General features: G+C 48.0%; 1 protein-coding gene across 5 annotated transcripts in view; it reads right to left on the bottom strand.

Moving 5' to 3' along the window:
• Positions 1-20,000, bottom strand: part of LOC142557432 (nucleolar protein 4) — a 141,020-nt gene that overhangs the window by 119,670 nt on the left and 1,350 nt on the right. For 4 of the 5 annotated variants that reach the window (XM_075669278.1, XM_075669276.1, XM_075669277.1 and 1 more), the window contains exon 2: positions 878-1,622. In XM_075669278.1, coding sequence (XP_075525393.1) covers positions 878-1,618 — 741 coding nt within the window. In that variant the 5' untranslated portion in view covers positions 1,619-1,622. Of the gene's footprint in view, positions 1-877; positions 1,623-4,117; positions 4,364-20,000 lie in introns of those variants that run through there. The other variant, XM_075669275.1, reaches the window with a different exon arrangement.

Raw genomic sequence — 20,000 nt, forward strand, 5'->3', positions numbered from 1 at the left:
GCAAAGCTCTTTTTTTTTCTTTCAGGTTGTCAAATTCCACGGCTGTTTCCAGCCGCCATTGCGTCGGCAGACAATCTCAACGAGCACGCGACACCCAAAACGTACAATGCACACTGTGAACCACACTTGTCTGGAGCGGTCAATGGGACGACCTGGCCGCCAGCTGTTGCGAGAAGAAAAAAAAAACAAGAGGAGGAGGAGGAACGGTTCGACGCAGCACTAAGGCAACGCGTGATCATGCCGTATGATCGGTGCATGCTATACGATAAGCAGATCCGGAACAACGCCGCAGCCGTTCTGCAGCTGCTGCGCACGGTCGCGCAGTCCGGAGTCGGCCAATCGACTGCTCTATAGACAAGTGTGATATACACTGTAGGCAATAACCACCGCAACGGCTAGATGTGGCCAGAGAGCACTGTCTTCCCTTGGCGTCGACTTCGAAACTATCGTCCTTCGCCGTCACCGACGTTATGACACAAAAGAACGCAACCGCTTTGCAGGCTCCGTAGGTGCGGCTGGCAGAAGAGCCAACTCAGCATTCGCACAGAAGCCAAGTGAGGCCTTTCTATAGTGCACAACGTATCGCGCGACACTGACGCTGCGTGGTGGACGGAGGTCATGATGACACCTGCCAAAAGCGTCGCTATGTGGCAGCTGCAAAGGAAAGCACTCGTATAAACACTGCGGCTATCGCTGACAAGGGCTGACTAGCAGCTGACGGTAAAGAACGAGATTTGATCCTTCGAGTTAAGCAGAAGTGCAAAAGGAATTAAACCATTGGTAAGCGTACTGCGTTATGTATTACGGGACTGTTCGTTCAAACCGGGATCAGTAAACTAAAGCACGAAGAATGTGCGCGCCTAGGCGCGCCACTCACCTTCACCTTGCTGCATGGCACAAATAATAGCTGCTCGGGGGGCGTCTTGGCGGCAGCCGCGGCGAGCGCAGCCTTGTGGACGCTCTGCTGGGGATGTCCCGGAGGCAGGCCCATCTTGAAGCCCTTGGCCTTGACCCAGAAGCGGAACTTGGAATTTTCGGCGCTGGTCTGTTCTTCGCCCTTAAGTATCTTGAGGATGCGCTGGTACTTCTTGCGGGTCACCGTCTTCGTCTTGGCGCTGTCGCCGTAAGTGCGCAGAGCCCAAGTCTGGAAGCCCTCGTACATCTGTTCCGGGCTAGCAGACGACACCGTCGTGGCGGACGCGGCAGACGACAAGGCGCTTCCCGCGGCCGCCGTAGGTGTCACGGGCGTCGACGGGGGCGATGTCGGTGTCGCTAGCGCCGGCGACGCCGAATCGTCCTCCATTTCCTCGTCGTCGTCGTCTTCGTCGGAGGAGTCGCTTTGCTTCGCCGACTGTTGGTGTTGCCGGTACCGCGAGGACGATGACGTCGGCACCGCGGTCTGTTCTCGTTGGTGTTGGTGGCTCGCTGACCCCGGCGGTGGGCTCGGCGCCGAATTCGCCGCCTTGGAGTTTGGCGAGGTCGTCGTTGCGGTGATCGTCATCCTCTCAGCGGCCGCCGACGATGCTCCGCTGGTCGCGTTGGTGGCGTTGCTACCGGCTCTGCCGCTGTTTCGTGCTTGCCTCGCGGCGTGTCTTGTGTTGTGCTGGCGCTTTTCCATCGCTCTGCAAGACGAGACAAGAACGAGGCGTTCGGTCACGCAAGACGAGCTAACGAGTGACGAGGTTGCGTTAATTTACAGCGATCGGAAACGGCAGAGGTATGCACTGGCCTACACACACGCTAGAAGCAGCGGTCTTACATGAAATCGAACCCATAGAGATTCGATTTCATGTATTGTTGTATTTTGTTTCATGCCGAAAACATGGGCAAAAGATACGAATAGCCAAGTAGACGACACAACCGCTTCTCCTCATCGGCCGTGCTCTTTGCGCTGTTTCCGGTGTGTAAGCTAACCGGCTCAAGCCACAACCTTGCTGTATTTTGTCCTGTCTTATCGAGTATGTAAACAGAACGTGCGACTACAGCGGCTAACAAAGGCACATCGCATAAAATATCGTGTACATCATCTCAAACCAAAACAGTTGCACCGGCAAAAAATAAAACCGGAAGAAAGAACAAAAGACGAGGGAGGGGGGGAGGGCAACCTCGGTGCGCTAATCTGGAGGCAGTCAAATTACGCCATATTGTGAAATTTGCCACAGTGTGGGCTCTGACTGGTTCACAGGCGATCGGTGCCTCTCGGATTTGCTTATAAAACGCAAACATGACGACACGGGACACTATGGCGACGAAATCTGTCGCCGTTTAGACTACGCCAATTGCGTAGGTAGCCTGAAAGTTATGTACATAGGAGCCTGTCTATGAACAAGAGGCCCCACTATATCATGCCAGCCTGATGAAGCTAAGTCCTGAAGTGAGCTAGACGTTCGTTAAACCAACGCTTCAGAGGCCCAAGGATGGGGTCAAGCTATACCTCCACACACACATACATTGCCGTCACAAAATTTCCAAAGTTCTCATGACTGCAAGCGTCACCACAACGACGAATTTCGTGCCCATGGATTGCCACACGGCGTGGCCTCCGAGATCTAAGAGGCGCGCCACCACGATCTCGGGGCCCACGAGCGCGCTCAGGTCAGAGAGCCTGGCTGTGCGAGGTCGTAACTAGTGGGCCGCTGACAAATACGGCTTTCGGATCCTGACGCAGCGTAGAGTGATCACGGATACGCTCCCACCTTTCATCTATAGCTGGAAGCGCAGATCAAAGCAGGAAATGCACGCAATTACGCACAAACGCACGCACACAACACACTGAAAGACAAACAAACACCGAAAGACAAGCACACACACAAACGTACAAATTCAAGCACATACAACGCACGCACGAGGAGCAGACGAATACACGCATACGCACTAAAGAAAGCACTAACGCTCCAGCAAACACACACGAGCCCAGCACACGCACGCGCAACATACAAATAAGAACACGCAATAACACAAATGCGCACAAATACAGCTGCACAACGCATATAAAACACAGAGAGAGAGAAGACGGGGGTGGAGTGGAATAGAGAGACAAAGTCAACATTAGCGGTCGAACAAGGAATGTCTCAAGACAACGTTTCGACAGGGTACTCGTTTCCGTCTCGACGGCCTGGCGACATCGAACGCAAGCACGCACAATCACACAGCCGCCTGCACACACAAACGCAAAACAAGCACACGCCAGGACCCACAACGCATGCACATTAAATCAGACAGGCAACACACACACACACACACACACACACACACACACACACACACACACACACACACACATTCAAAAACATGAGCGAACGCACGTACTTATACACACGCGTGCGCTCGAACAAACGTATACACTTTCGCCACAAACTCAAACACACGCAAACATAACAGCCCACGCACAAACGAAAAAACACAAACACACATACAGATGCACGCATTTTCCAAGCGTTAACTGGCCAAACGATATGGCAGCGACTCTTTATTGGCCGACTGGACCGCGATCTGCGATCAATCACGTTCCAAATACATTCGGTGGCATCATGCAGCGCCAGCGCCGACACTCGACGGATCGTTTATCGAACTTCTCACACGCGCGCACTTCTTTTCGAAGCGCCGAGAATGAAATCTGGATGCCGTCCACCTAGAAATTCACTACCGATACGACCGTACCTTCGATCTAATGAATTGCGAACAGATTCGTCGCATGCTCCCCTTTATATTTCAATTTTAAAGCACGAATACACACACAACGCACGCACACGCAAGAACACACATACACACGACAGTGGTCCAACACACAGTGACACACACAAACGTCCCTATGGCTGGAAGCTATGGTTATTATTATTATTATTATTATTATTATTATTATTATTATTATTATTATTATTATTATTATTATTATTATCTTTTTGATCATGCAGAATAGGCGGCGAGCATAGCGGCAGCCTCGAGCTAAGGAGCGAACGAAAAAAAAAAAAGAATAGACATGAAAACTACAAACGCGACGCGAGCTGTAGCTGTTTTACATATTAGCAAACACTCGTCACCTCTAGATCATGAGCTGCGCGCGTTTCGGAACGCAGAGCGCGTCAGGCGCGGTATTTCACGATTTCGCCGACCTCACCATTGCACCGGAAGGGGTGGGCTCCGCAATAGCACAGCCGACCACGAGAGGCGAGCCTGCCGAGGGGTCGTGACCTACTGTCCACGTTCCTCGCTGTCGAGCCCCGAACGCGCGTCGAAATACCGCAAAAGGTTCTTCCAAGACAGATGTCGAGAAAGAGAAAAGGGGGGGCAAGAGCCTCGCGAGAAGGATAGCGCGGCGCGCGAAGCGTCTCCTGAGCTGCGCACGGGCAAGAGAAGAAGGGAACAGGCGGGCAGTAAGAGACGAGGAGGAACAGTCGCGGGGAGACGCAGGACAATCTGGGGACGTTAGCGCTGGCTCGGCGTTCCGGCTCGCGTTGGGGCTGAGCGCGAGCCCGCGTTCCAACCCGGACAGACGCGGCGGCGCGGCATTTCGTTCGCCGGCGTTGTTAACGTCGTCGCCATTTTTCTTTCTCTATGTCGTCGCCGCCGAAGGTGTTTCGCCTCTGCTCTCTCTCTCTCTCTCCCTTCTCTCTACCATTTCCTCACGCGCGGCACCCGCTCTCTCAACCGCCAGCCCAGCTCGCTCGTTCGAGGCTCGGGCGTCCGGGGCAAAGCCACGTATGTGTCACGTACGCGTATCCCCGGCACAGCTGCAGCCGGAGCTCCGGCCGCCCCGCGGACTGCCGCCAAGGTGGGCGGTGTCCGCAATAGGCGGCGGCAACTGCGCCCGCGTTTCCGCTAAGCGGAGCGGCCCCAGCTGCGGCCTGCGTTTGCCCCCGGAACGCCGTGCCGCCGCGCTCTGTGGCCCGGGACACGCAGCTAGCGCGGGCGGGAGTACGCGCCGGAATATATGCCCGGCGTCCCAACCGACGCTCCTCGCATTGCTTCTCGTGTGCCTATCGTGGATGTGTGCGTGCGTGCGTGCCTGCGCGTGTTGTGTGCGTGTAACGCACACGCACGCAGCGTAACGCCAATGCTAATAGGTGGGGTGCAAATCCACAGCGCAGTCAGTGGTCGTTGCCCACGAATGACAAAAGAGATCTCGAAGGCTGCGCTCTTTTGCTAATCGCATGCGCCGGAAGCGATCGCGGAGCCGGAAACGCGTCGCAGACGCCATGTTTCGGACAGCATACATTGGCTGAAAGCGGCGCTTCCGGCGTAAACCAGGCCGAGCCGCCGTGGCGTGTGGGATACATCTAATGCCTACGGTGCCGCCATGATGCACAGTGTTCTTCACCCTTTCCCAAGAACTAGATTAGCACTACCTCCCACACCGTGACGCTGATTAGTTGATTACGTTCGTATACGTAAAGAAGGCTCGCTCGGAGCTTGTGTGCAACGAGTCGCCCGGCAACCGGAAGAACGACCTTACCTCAAGGCCCCGGTACGTGATTGTGACGTCACCGATTTCAGTGTATATTTTTCATACGTCGGACGTTGCGGCTCAGCTAACATAATTTCCCGAAACTTTCTAAATTCTGTCTTTGGCTGCTTTAGAATACAATGATGTATACATTTACCCATTAAATCTTAACTAGCTCCGAGCAGACACCATCAAAATCCGTGACGTCAGTGCGACATGGTGCAGGAGCTTGACGACGGCGTCACCACCTGTCTTCCATATTTGAATCTTTATTGCCTTGACAAGCCTTTTCTCATAATAACAATGGTTTTATGTTGGTCTAGAAGGGTAATTTACTAATACATCTCAAGCTATGTTTCCCTTTAGTATCCCTTTAAATCTTGATACTCACGGACATCGCTAACCCCAGTGCCAACGTGCAAATGTGGTCAATATAACAGCAAAAACGCCAAATTCTGCATTGCACACCGTCTGCGGTTGTGAATTCAGCTTTCGCATACAAATGGCACGCGAAATAAGTATGTGCTACAAATGCGCAGGAAAAATATTTCACCTGCATACGTATAGACGATAGCAGAACGACATACCTGTAGAAGGGAAGTCATACTGGCAAACTCGGCGCGAACGTTCATAAATGTCAGGACCCTAAAATATAGGACAGGTATACTAGCAAGTTCAGCACGAACGTATTCGCAGTTAGTGCCTTTCTGTTAGCTCGGTCAGGTAAGCACCGTCGAGAAAATAGCGCGAACGTAGTAGGTTGGATGCACAGGTCAATTACTTTTCTTATCTTTCTTGCTACAATTAAAAAAACTATTTATATATATATTGTTTCTCGAAACTGCTCCCCGAAGACCGATATCACGTCCCGAATATATAGCTCACGTACATAGGGTGTCCCAGCTAACGTTAGCCAAGCTGTTCAACGAATAACAAAAAAAATGAAAAAAACTATAAACACCGTACAAGATACAGTCTTGAGACCCACGGTGTCCGGTTGTCACACCATAGGCTTGATAATTGTATTCAGCGCTGTCTCTTTTTACATATATTTTTCTTTCTTTTATTGAACAGATTGGCTGACGTTAGCTGAGGCACACGCATAGCGGGGGCTCAGTAACTTGCAACTCCAGAAGATACCTAGGGGTGGGTTATTAGCTGTAAAAAAAAAGTATACTTAGCGGGAACCGGCCAGCGATACTCAAAGCTCACAAATCTCGAATGAATGCTTTCTCGAATACCGACCGACAGCGCTTCCTATCATGGGGCTCTTACGCGGCAGAAACAACCGGAACAGTCCTACTCTCTTAATAAGTGTTTTTAACCCGTGTATTACCTCATCCAATAGGAAGAATAGAATTACCTGAATTATCTGACTCAGTCGTATTCGAAATTGAGAATAGGTCGTTGTTCTGTTACCGCCGTTATGTTAACTGCTTTAACGTTTACTTGTGCGTGAGAGGTCCCAGTTCGGTCTATGACTCTGCGTCATAGACCGAACAGCCTGTAATGGCACGAAATGTAATGAAAGTTAGGTTCCGAGTCTCACTTAACCCACCACTGCGCAGTCTCGGAACTATAGCTGAACCTCGACATTTCATTGATACCGTCTCACCATCCACAAGACCGCGGTCGCACTGTGTCGAGGATCGCGGTGTCGTCCTTTACACTTTTTGCGAGCGACTGCATACGCGGGTAAAATGCTGACAGAGGCCGGGGCACGTTTCAGGCGCCGGTGTGAATTGCTAATCAATATCCAGCCCCATAGCGAACTAGCAAAAATCTGCGGAACACCTTTGAGTTGATGACGTACGTGCGCTGTTCTTGACGCTCAGACGAAAAGAAAAAGAAAGTTCTACTGCCGGCTCGTCGCACTGCGTGCTTCCTGCAGACATCTGTTGTCGTAAAAAAAAAAAAGAAAGAAAAACAAAGTGGGTGGGGCGGGGGGAGGGCGATTTGAGCCTGTCATCGCAGGAGCATATGCTGCGAGCATTCCAACGCTTGCACGTGGACGCATTCTAGAAGTCGTGCTCGTGCACTGACGACACCGTGCAACAGGTCCGGGACGTCTATATAGTTAACCTTCAGTTGTCAGCGACTGTCAGGTAGCTGTCATTACAAGCTTTACGTTACTAGATTGAATGTAGTGACGTTGTGAAATACATACATAAAAAAAAAGAGCAAGAAATAACAGAGACGCGGAGAGTCGCATAACTCTAAATTAACAATAATGTCTCGTGCACGAGGAAATTTACATAACTGGAGGCCCTTGACGCTGCTCTTCAATGTCAACTTGCGTGCGTGAGGAAGAAAGTCTAGCCAGGCATGCTCGAAATTACCACGACGCCATTCATAACGCGTGGTGGACGCGACACGCGTACCATCGTAGTTGGGAAAAACACCAAACGCCATTTTTCTGAGGGGGCTTTACAGTTTGTTGCGACCTCAACGCAAAATGCGAGATGCAGGGGTGAAAACGGTAAATCGAGGCGAGCAGCTATAGCGTTTCGACGCTGGCGTCTTCACGTTCGCTAACCGTGGCAGACTTGCGTTGGCAACGTATTTTCCGGACTACCAAGTTTGAGCGGGGCAGAAAAAGCAAACAAAGAAAACAAACACGGAAAGCCACAAACACACAAGCAAGGGGCCAGCGTTTCTGCTATGCGCACAAGTTAATTATTTAAATTGTGGTGTTTAATGTGCTCATTGCTTTCGGAAACCTTGGGTATTTTAACACGCATCCGAAGCACGGTACACGAGAGTTTGCACTCCGCCACCATGGGAATGCGCGACTCCCGCGGCCTGGGTCGAACCCGCGACCTGGTGCTCGGCAGCGCAACGCCCTAGCCGTGCAGTGCGCTAACGCCGCATCTGTGCGCAACACTGAACCGACACGATTTCGAGTTACACGAAGCGAAAAGGATTCCTCCCCAGAAGCCACACTGCTTTCATTTTCGATGGGCTCATTACGGTAACGCCGTGACAGGCTGAACGTGGTAAGGAATCGAAAACCCTTGGACTGTTGCGGTGATCTCGGAGGTCAGCTACATCCCTGCTGCGGGTCCCCTTTGAACAACACCTTTGCTAGCAGACGTTCGAGCAATACTACCGCTCCATTTGCTGATACAGAACGTTCGATATATATATATATATATATATATATATATATATATATATATATATATATATATATATATATATATATATATATATATATATATATATATATATACGCAGGAAAGAGACGACGAACTTTTTGGGAGACTTCTTTTACTTAACGTTTTCGGCTGGTGGACCAGCCTTCGTCAGAGTACAGTGCTGTACAGCCTGTACGTCAGAGTACAGGCTGTACTCTGACGAAGGCTGGTCCACCAGCCGAAAACGTTAAGTAAAGGAAGTCTCCCAAAAAGTTCGTCGTCTCTTTCCTGCGTATTTTACGTCGGGTCCTGCGTGCTGAACTTTGAAGAAAACCCCTATATATATATATATATATATATATATATATATATATATATATATATATATATATATATATATATATATATATATATATATATATATATATATATATATGTGTAACGAAAGTAGTGGAGATGCCCGTGTACCGTGGTTTGGAGTTCACGTTAATGAACCCCAGGTGGCCCAATGAATACGGAGTACACCACTCCGGCGTGCCTTATAATGAGATAGCGGTTTTGGCACCAGAAACCTGGAATTTTTGTTTTATAGACAGATATTCAAGCACACAGATCATCCTACTAGCGAGAACATAGAGGTATACGAGGTAATCAATAGAAGCAAAATCTGCGTGAGCCGCCGATCTGTTTCTTTGTTTAAAAAAAATAAAGAAGAAGAAGAAAACACAAAAAAAAGAAGGAGAAAAGGAATGTTCCTTTCGCGGTATTGAGCCTACGACAGATGATATTGCTGTAATTAATGTATTCTAGGTTGTGTAGTTGTTGTTGGTTCCCGTTTGGCTTCCTGTTGTACGATGGTGTTTATGCGAGCAATAAGCCGTCGTTTGTTTGTAGCGCCGCGTATTCGTCGTTTCAGTCTTGTTGCACGCAGTAGTAGTAGTGATTTTTAAGATGAAAGGAAGAGAAAAGTGCAGTGCCGTAACTGTCTCTCAAGGGAGGGCACCTCAACAGCACTGCACGGGGTAAGGGGAGTGGGGAGAAAAAGATTAGAGAGAGAATGAGAGAGAGCGAAAAAAAAAAGAAAACCAAGAAGGTTAAAGAAGAAGCAAAGCGGGGCTTACAGCCGCGCTCTCAGCTGAGTCTCGTCACAAAAGCCAAGGAGGGCAGCAAGCGCTCTCTTGGCGATGGAGGCGGGGGCTGCGGGGAACAGGAGATCACCCTCCGTGCTGCACGGTAGTCCGACTCGGCGATATGAAGCACAGAGCGCGGTGCGCTCAACGTCGAAGGATGGGCAAGCAGGCTCCGTTTGCACTATACACCTCGCGTATAATGCGATCGCCAACTCAACTACAGCCCATCATGTCTGTCCTCTCAATGCTGTCGCGTCCGAACTCCAACAGGCGTCGCTTCCCCTTTGCCCGTTCCTTCGCAAGCACGTTTCTCGTATTCACCCTTCCATGTTGTCGGTTTTCTTTCGTCGTGATATCGTGATTCCCTCGGTGTAGGGTAGCAAACGGCCACGTGCGCATTGCGCCTGACCTCCACGCCTTCTTCATCGACCCTCTGTGCCGTGTCAGTTATCCCTTCGCCGACAGTCTAACCTGTATCCCAGTTCAGATATCTATCAGCAACGCCGCCTTGCAAGCGTCGACTATCTTCAAGGCGGCCGATACTCTGCAGGTGGCCCGCTCGAATCTTGGTATGTTACGCTAGTATGTTGGAGTATCTCGGTTACTGTATACGAAAGCGAAGTGCGCTCTCGCATGGCATAAGCAGTTGGGCGGACAACGGAAGATGAAGAGAGAGAAGAGGTTTTTGCGGGGAAAAGGAGGAAAGGCTGGCACTATCTTCTGCAACCCTTGCGGGAACACGGCTCAGGTGCCAACAGAAGAGGAACGCAATTAGCCTTCAAGAAAAGAGCACTTCTTGCTCTGAAAAAGTTTTTTAGAGGACACCAAGATTTTGGGAAAATATTAGGTATCCGATGATTCGAATACGCTAAATGAGTCACATAAATGTTGTTCGTGCTTCATAATTGGTTTATGTGGTGATCGCAACTTTTACGCAATATGTATAATTCTGTTCTGTACTTGCAGTGTATTACATGCGTCTTGTGTTTTGGCTGTTCAAAACATCTGACTTTATATATGCATACGTGGACTGAACTAATGCACAGAACTTTGCGACTCATGTACTGTTGGACTGTATATTTTTTTATTGATCCGTTCTTCTACTGAGTGTTATATTTTGTGTCGCTATTCTTCCTTTTACGCAAATTTGTTTCGTTTGCCAAGTGACAAGGAGTAGCGGGTGCCACCATAAAGGCGCCAACCTCTCCTAACATTCACTTCAATAAAAAAAAAATATTAACGCAAAAGGCCGCGCGGCTCGTGTGGAAGCCGCAAGCGAGAGAGGAACCAGAGAGGTGAGTAAATTTTCACGGGGACCACGCCGCCACGAACACCTTTTCGTTTGGCGGCGGTGCGCCGGGGCACCGTTGCTCCCTGCAGTTTCCGCTGCTTACGTGACGCGGATCTCGCAGCGTTCTCGACTCCCATCTGCCGCTACCGATAAGCGGTGCACGCTTTTGAGTTAGACCCGCTGCAGCAATAATCGGGAGACGATCGCGCACATCGTAATGCAATTGCCACGATGTATTCGCCTAGCAAGACCTCTAAATGTAATGCAAAAGGACAGAAAGTTGGGCGAGTTCGTACGGTAACATGGCCTTGAACTGGTAGCGCGAAGTGACACAGACAGAGATTTAGCGCTCGTCCTGTCTGCGTCTAGTCCCTGTCAGTGTCGCTTCGCGCTACAATTCAAGATCAGGACCTCTAAAGAAGCGTCTACCTTTCAGAAGCGGTGGCATTCAAGGCTGATGGGAGCCCTAACTAGTTAGCGGTAGTGATAAGCAAGAGACGTGCATAGTACTGGCTGAAAAAAAAGAAAGGAAAGAAGGGAAGAGGTCGATGGAGCTGGTCGGGGTTGCTGCAGGTATATATAGGTAACGGTAAAATATCAAGGTTTTGCTGAGGACCGAGAGAAGGTAACAGAGGGACAGGCAAGAAGCTAGACTGCAATAGAGCAAGTAAAACTCGATTAGCTCACGAAGGCTACTATTTGTTGCCATCCCGTTTTGAAGGGCGGTGCCGACAGAAATCAACATCATCATCATCATCATAAGCATGGGGAAGGAGAAACAGAGATATATGTTGCATAGAGAAAAGCGCGTTACTTCTGCTGTCCTACAGGAAACACGGCTCCGCGTCTATGAGCTGAACGAAAAGGGGCGAGAAAAGGAAACGTGGTGTCTAAAACATGGCGCGTACAAGGCGTTCCCGGCTGCGCAACCGCTTCCGACGCATGAAGTCAGAAAAGAGCCTTCGAGATTAGCTCCCAGACAGAACCGTTCCTGAAGTGCGGACTTAGAGGCCCCAATAGCCACGCCCGAACCCTGGTTATTTATGAGTAAACGAAGCAACGAAACAGACCCCGAAGACAATGTTATTGCCGTCTTGTTGCACTGGAACTGATTGCGAAGCCGGAAGCACGCCATGGGCGCCATGTGACACCACATCTCTTCTCTCTCTCTCTCTCTCTCTCTCTCTCTCTCTCTCTATATATATATATATATATATATATATATATATATATATATATATATATGTATGAGAGAGAGGTGCCCATCTATACACCGTTCATCGTTAACGAAGCGATTCGGCAATCCATTAATCGAGTTGAGACGATACACGCAAAATGTATTAACGGAATGCTATAGTAGGCGTATTTATAGATATCAATTACAGCGAACACAGTTTTGCATTAGAGACAGCTGTGTGGGCGAAAAGAGCTTCATAAGTTCCCGATTTCGTTGGCGAAGTAGCAGCCGCAGCATTATATAGAATTGAACGTTGCAAAAACAGCTGCGAACGTTACCTTACAACTGTCGCTGCTAAATGGGGCTATAACAGACACCGTTAAAAAGCCGCAATTGTTTCTCTTAGCGAGCTATATTGCAAACAAGCCTTTTTTTTCTTATTTGTTGTAATCGAATGAGAAATAGAAAACGCAATTCCTTCTTCGGCTTTGTGTACCGCGTTCGCCTTTATAATAACACAGCTTTTTTTTTTTTTTCTAATGGCACGAGAACGTGAATTTGTTAGTTGAGAGGAAGTTCTACCTTTTGAGCTCCTATACAAATACATGGAAACGGAGAATTCGCTCGGCAGCCACTACACCAATGTTTAGAATGTCTGTTGGATTTACTGGGAACTCATAAAGCGGCTGTGGCGTTTCTGCTGCTAAGCACGAGGTCGAGGGTACGACTGCCGGTCGCATTTCCGTCGGTTTGCACCGGATTTAACGCGCACGCTTTAAGTGCACGTTAAAAAAGTTAGAAGTTAAAAAGTTAAGATTAAGGAACCTTAGATGGTCGAAAATTTTCGAGTCCTTCACTACAGCGTGCCTGGTATTCATATCGCGGTTGGCACGTCAAACCCCAGAATCTTTTCTATTTCTTAGGAAAAGTTAAAATATAGTAACTATAGGAAGTAGATTTTTAATTCAGGCCATTCGTTTTCTTTAAATTATTAAAATAAGAAATTAAAAAAATAGAAGTAAGAAAGAAAAGAAAGCTACGCAAGTATCAAGGTTCAAGTATCCCAACTATAGCCTTGAGCTAGGGATTCAGATGTCCTGTACATTATTTCCCGTGTACTTTTCCTATTTTGAATAAACTTCAACTTCAACAACTCGGCTTCGTTCGTTTTTTGTTTTTATTTATTTATTTAGAGTTGTCGATTTTCGACAATTCCAAAGAAAAAAACTGAGGCGTTAAATAAAAATCCTGTTTCCTACAGTCTGTAGAATCCGGCTATCTTTCTTAAGTGCAACCAACTTAATTCAGTTCAACGGTTCAGTGGTTGTGTAAGGAGAACACCTCTGCGTTTCATGTTCACTTGAATTAGGTAAATGGTAGTTTGCCCCCACGCAGAGGCAAACCTTCCTTTCAACTTTTCTGTAATTAACTTGGAGTTAACTGTTCTTTTATTTTGTTGTATATCTTTGTGCTGAACTTGTCTATTCTGATTTTAATTTTTCGACCCAGATGAGAAATATATATTTTAGAGTTTCTTTTCATTTTTATTCCTTCCTTCTTCTTCTTTCTTTTTTTTTGTGCTGCTGTATAGTTATCACTTTCAACATTTAACGTTCACAGGACGTGTCAACAGAGTCGCCGATCATGATGCCTACTTCTGTGTTCCACAACTGCCGAAACGGTAATAATGATTTGAAACAACGAATTCAACTGAATTTATTTAGCTAGTAACCATGGTGGATGAAAGAGATTACCACTCTATTACAATTTCATTTTTCCCCTTTCGCATTTCAGTAGTTCCACACCACCTCCACAGATATCACCCATTTGCCGACCTTTTTTCACCTAGTTCGAGTGGCAGTAATATCGCATTTCTGTCCTCCTGACGCCTGTGTTACGAATATTCGTGCGCCCTCGAGCCCCAGATTCACGAGAGGGCCCTCATGTCCAGTGCAGGACGACGATCTCTCCCATCAATCATCATCATCATCATCATCATCATCATCATCATCATCATCAATCATCAGTGGGTCTTGCGCCTGCTGACCCATTCATTGCAGAACCTAGTTCTCTGTCGTCCTCGACTCCGTTTCCCCTCCCTTGGTAACCTCTCCACAACTCTAACAGACCTGCAGCAAAACTGATAGTTGGGCGAGCTGGTAAGTATATTCGGCGTGAAATTTGTAGCGCGCACAACAGACAAGGATGCAAAGAAGCTGGACACACGAGCGCTTACTTTTGTGCAGTTGTGAGTAAGTGCTCGCCTGCCCACCGTCTCTGCGTCCTTGCCTATCGTGCGTGGTGCAAATTTCACCGCGAGTCTAACAGACCGCCGATTATCTGCGGATACCCCTGTTTACACCGCTGTCTTCATGTCTCCTAGCTTCACGCCTATATTTTTTTATTTTTTTTTCGTTCTTCGCTCTTTGCGCGGTGCTCAGCTTCCTAACATTTGTTAGCCTCCAAGTTTCTGCCCTAGATGTTAGTGCCAGCATAATACAATGATTATACACGTTTGTTTCAAAGTATAGTGGTTCCTCCACCTTGTGGGATCCCGCAGAACTGATTTGTCCTATTCTGTGCCTCTGCGCGTCGGGCTGTCGATGAATTTGTCCTCTCGGTGCGATCTGCTAACCCCCTGGTTAGCTCAGATGGCCGAGCGGCCGCACCGGAGAGGCGTTGGACCCGGGTCCGAATCCCGGACCAGGACGATTTCTGTTTCTTCCTCAACTGCGAAAGCGTTCTTTCCGAGAAACTCGCATAGGTTTCCTTCGTAGCTTCTTGCTGCATCCGGGTGGACGACAATCTTTTTCCTTTCGTGATAGCGGTAAGCTGCCGGCCACGTTGATTGGTTACGGTGCATAAACGGCTCACACCGAGACAAGCACAAGGCGGACGAGAACGAGCGCGGTTCTCGGGTTCAGCGCTTGTCCTCGTCCTTGTCGTCCTTGTCCTTGTCCTCGTGCCGCCGGTGTGCGCTGCCATTCACAGTAACGCGGATCGCCAACTGGCCCGGCCTCCAAACCTTGTTGCCCGCTTCATAAGGTTGGAATTCTATTTTTCAATAGATGAAGCGCCAACAGTGACGGCAATCTAGGAAGGAACAAAGACCAGGACAAGGCGCTACTTGCAACTGTTTATTGAAGCCGAAAGTGGCTCACTATGCAGCCATGGGGAGAGGGGGACGAAAAAAGAGGAACACTGATCATGTGAATGCGCAAGTTGCAAGTAGCGCCTTGTCCTGTCTTTGTTCCTTCCTAGTGTGCCGTCACTGTTGGCGCTTCATCTATTGAACGCTATGCACCAACTTGCCCCACAACGTACTTTACTGTTTTATTGGAATTTTAACTTGCCGGACCAATTTATTCCCGGAGTCCTACTTACAACACGCATCAGAAGATTGGCATTTATTATGACTGCTTGAAGCGCGAAGGCGAATGACCTGACGTACAAAGTCATACCGGACGGGCTCTATTAGAACTACCTGTCTGAAGCTTCGTAAGAAATTAGTGAAGGCATTAGCCGATATTCTTGCGATGTTTACTTTCGCGCAGATTATTTTACACGCTGTATTTACATTTCACTAACATTGTATAATTGGAAACAACCACGCATTTTCTTAACCCTTTTTTTTTTTCTTGTACTGTAATTCACTACTCCCATCTGCAATATGTGCTAACCCTGACGGTAATATAACTGAATGAATGAAAGAAGAACCAACGAACGACCGAACGAACGACCGAACGACCGAACGACCGAACGAACGAACGAACGAACGAACGAACGACCGACCGACCGACCGACCGAGCGAGCGAGCGAGCGAGCGAGCGAGGAAATACAGTTTTTTCCTAGTTCAACAAAATCCACGCAATGCGCCGTGCACTTGAACGTCACGACTGTGTGAATGCAGCTAAAACACACACACAGAGAGAGAGAGAGAGAGAGAGAGAGAGAGAGATTATTCTTAAGAGTAAGCTTTAGCTCAGGCACAACTCCGATGCCGCCTGCTCAACTACTTGGAAAACCCAGAAATGCTTTTCAGACATAACTTCATACTTATCATAATGAACTTTGTTGCATTGGAGAAAGTTAAATTCTAGTGACTGTAAAAAATGGAATCTTGATTTATGGCCACATATTTGTTTTATCGCCGAAGACTGGTAGGCTATAAAGATAATATAGAATCACAAAGTTTACAAATCGGTAACTCTGCACGAAAAACATATATCGCAGTTTTATAAACTGCATATGTTTGAGCATACCAAGCGGAAAAATTTGATACATTAATTTATATCTTATGTGAATTTGTTACAGTGTTTGCGAGGGTTCTGCGAGGAGTTTATTCACAAATAAGTGATATACTTGACGTGGGGGTAAATTTGTTTTGTCCGCCTTACGCGCGTTATTCAATGCTGTTAAATTATTCAATTTGCCTCGTTTGACATTGCTCCATTACAGAGCTGGAACTTGATAGTTTCGTTTTGCCGAATTTCGCAATCTTCAACGATATTTATTCAAATAAAGCGACGGCCTAAGTACGGAATGCACTTCCTACGGCCAATAGGCTTTCACGCTTTCTTTTGAATGTAACAAACGTCATCGAATTCGGTGCAGTGGTTGCTGTGAAAAGGAACACCTGTTTTTACTACGTATTTAGATGGGCGCCACAGAGTTGAAGCTTCCTCCTAATATTGAGACACTAGCACTCAGCATTTGAAATGTTTCTCGCCCTTCCAAGGAGGATACGAACAGTTTTGTTGACTTCCGTAGTGGGTACACCGTCAACTAATTATCACCGTTATGCGCACTTAACAGCGTACGTTAGTTTACAGTGTAGAGAGGAAAGCACCCCAGCATAATCGATAAGTGTGTTGACCACCTCAAACATCCCTAGTCACCACTCAAATTGCTTCATTCTGCATATTCAGTGGTCCTCTTTGAGTGATCATCGGGCATTTCTTTAAGCTAACGATAGTTCAAATGCCAGTTAATTAATTGATTTCACGTTTCAGACTCGTCTGTACCGGAAATAGGCATTTGCCTAGCACGCATGCATTCATATAAAGTCAGTGCACAGAATAACGTCCTGCGTGCTCCGTTGAACAATTACAAATTCATCCAATAAAGCATTCGCGACGCAAAACAACAAGGAAACTAACCAGCTCGCAGCTTACACCGCAAAACCTTGCATGTTGAGCCGAAAGAAGGAAAGAAAGAAAGAAAGAAAGAAAGGAAGAACCAACCAACCAAACATAACATGGCGATTAATACGGTGTTTGAAACAAAGGCTCAGAAGAGGTAGCGCGCAGCCTTAAGATATAAACATTTATCCTGGAAGCAAACTTCGACGCCTGAAAGAGCTAAGCGTATACTCGGAAAAGGCCTGCTCACGCAATGTAATAAAGGACCTGCAGAGGGCTAATAGGTAGTACGTTCAGTGCGTGCGATAAACAGGCACGCCACATGCTTGCCTGGACGACATTAAGGCTGGTAAGTTAGGGTTTGCGTTAAAACTGCCAGAAAGCACACGCGTACGCGCCGATGCGTTAGGCTGAACGTAACGTTTGACTTGGCGTCCCTCCAAATTTAAACCCGTTATAGCCGCCATTCATCTCCTTTTAGCGAACTTAAAAACATGGCGCGCGCAGTACATAACGGAATGTCGAAGCAAACTCTGTTCATAGCTCTTTGAAGGACGCTAGAGAAGCGAGTTATATCAGTGTAGACTGGTAAACGATCCTTTCGAAATCAAAATTCGGTCACGTGTATTGCATGTACGATATAACATATAGTGCAGCGCCACAACGCCATTACGCAACACTTAGCCTCAAAAACACGGCGGTTTAGTACTTCCAAACGAGTTATCTAGAGCGTACAACTCAACTTCAAACGTTATATAACAAGTATAGGCATCGAACATTAACATCTGGCGCCTGCTTGTTTGCCGCCGAGCATGCACAACTATCGGAACGGAATCAAGAGCAAATAGTCTATCCGCCGGGTCTTACCAAATCATGACCAGCAGCTTGGCGCCATCTTTGGGGAATATACCTAGAGCTTAGGAGGCGCTTCTGTGCCACTTGTGGCTTGGCGTGGCCTTCGCGAATGCGCACTCATTTCAGATAGGAATGGCCAACAGCCCTTCATGCGAGAACTGTAGCTGCGAGGAAACGATCGCCCACCTTCTCTGTGAGTGTCCCCGCCTTCAGTGCACCCAGGAAGGTAGTCTCAAGAGTGCTAGATGGTATCGAAAAGCGCTCTTTGTCGGAGGAAAAAGGTCCTGGGACACTGGCCGAGACCGTCCTCAGCACAGGAGGCTTTGAAAGCGTCGTTGCGCTTCTTGCTGAGGACTAGCCCTAACAGACAAACTTTAAGTTGTGCCGTATTCTCGTTTCCCTTTTCTATTTTATTTTTGCTCTTCCACCCCGCTCGCCCCATTTTTTGGTAACATCTCTTTTCTGGTATCTTTTATTTCTCTTACCCCCTTTCCCCAGAACAGGGTAGCCAGCCGGTCTGAGAACTGGCTAACCTCCCTGTCTTTCTGTCTATTTCTCCGCCTCCTCCGCACAATCATTGCGTTGTACCGGTTCTATAACAACATATGGGGCCGAAACTTTGAAGTCAACCAAGAAGCTCGAGGAGAAGTCACCGCGCGGCGAGCGATGTAACGGAAAATGAGTGACGTAAGGTTAAGAGAGAGGGAGACAGCAGTGCGCATTACAGAGCAAATGGGGCTATAGCCGATACTATATAATTAAAGTTAAGAGTACGAAACTTGATAGCGCAGGCCATGTTATGCGTACAGCGGAGAGAACAGGTGCTGTGATGATATTAGGACACACAGCGGCACCCCGGTGGCGCGAAGTCTCAACCCACAGTTGCTCCGAAGGACGAAAGTAAAGAAAAAAGAACAAAAGCGTCAGAAAAGAAAAAAAAGAGAGAATAAATGAGAGATTGTGACATCAAAGTAGGCGATATAGGAGCCTACGCTGAACAGGAACAAGTCGTTTGCTTCGATGCGAAACGGTAATTCTCGCGACAGGTTGAACTGCTACAGCGTTGTTAGTAGCAGCTAAGAGAACACTAGTTCTCTCAAGCTGTAGAGACCTGTAATACAACCCTGTTATTCTTATACAACTTTGTTACTATACATAATAAGAGAACCCATTTCCTAAAGTAACTAAAGTCCACTAAAACTCTCTAAATTTCTTTCGCGTTCCGACGCAGCTATATAGAAAGGCGAGCGCTCGGGTCCCACTCCGGGCGTGGGACCCGAGCGCGCCGAGCGGAATCTCCCGCCGACAACTCCAGCGCACGTACGGAGGAAGAGAAAAAAAAAAAAAAGTGTGACGTCACAGTCAGCGATGCTTGCTGCGTTTGCTACACGGCAAGCGACCGTGAGCTACAACGCAGAGCAAGGACTAAGCTAGCTCGATTCGGAGGGTGAGGGCAGCGAAAGAGGAGTAGGGGAGAGAAAGAGAAAGGGAGGGGGGGGCGAATCGAACAGAACCGCGCTCCACGCGGAGCCATCGAGTTTTTTCCCGAGCTTCACGGAGACCAATGACCGATCGAAAGTCCGAAATTGGCCGCGGAGATCTCTCGCTCGCCCGATGCCAAGTATTCCTCCAGGCTGCGATGCGCAGCTTGGAAAGACGGCCACCGTGTTGCAAAATCAGTGTGGCTTCCGATTGGCCACTCTTCTTCGATGCATCGTCGGAAGAGTTCCTGACACCAGGAACTTCTCCTTTACTCCGCGCCCCTTTAGCTGTGGGCGACCGTCCGCACTTGTTAGCAGACGAATGAACCCTTCGACAACCACAAG

The sequence above is a fragment of the Dermacentor variabilis genome, chromosome 9 (assembly GCF_050947875.1).
Source record: "Dermacentor variabilis isolate Ectoservices chromosome 9, ASM5094787v1, whole genome shotgun sequence".
In the NCBI taxonomy this organism is placed as follows: domain Eukaryota; kingdom Metazoa; phylum Arthropoda; class Arachnida; order Ixodida; family Ixodidae; genus Dermacentor; species Dermacentor variabilis.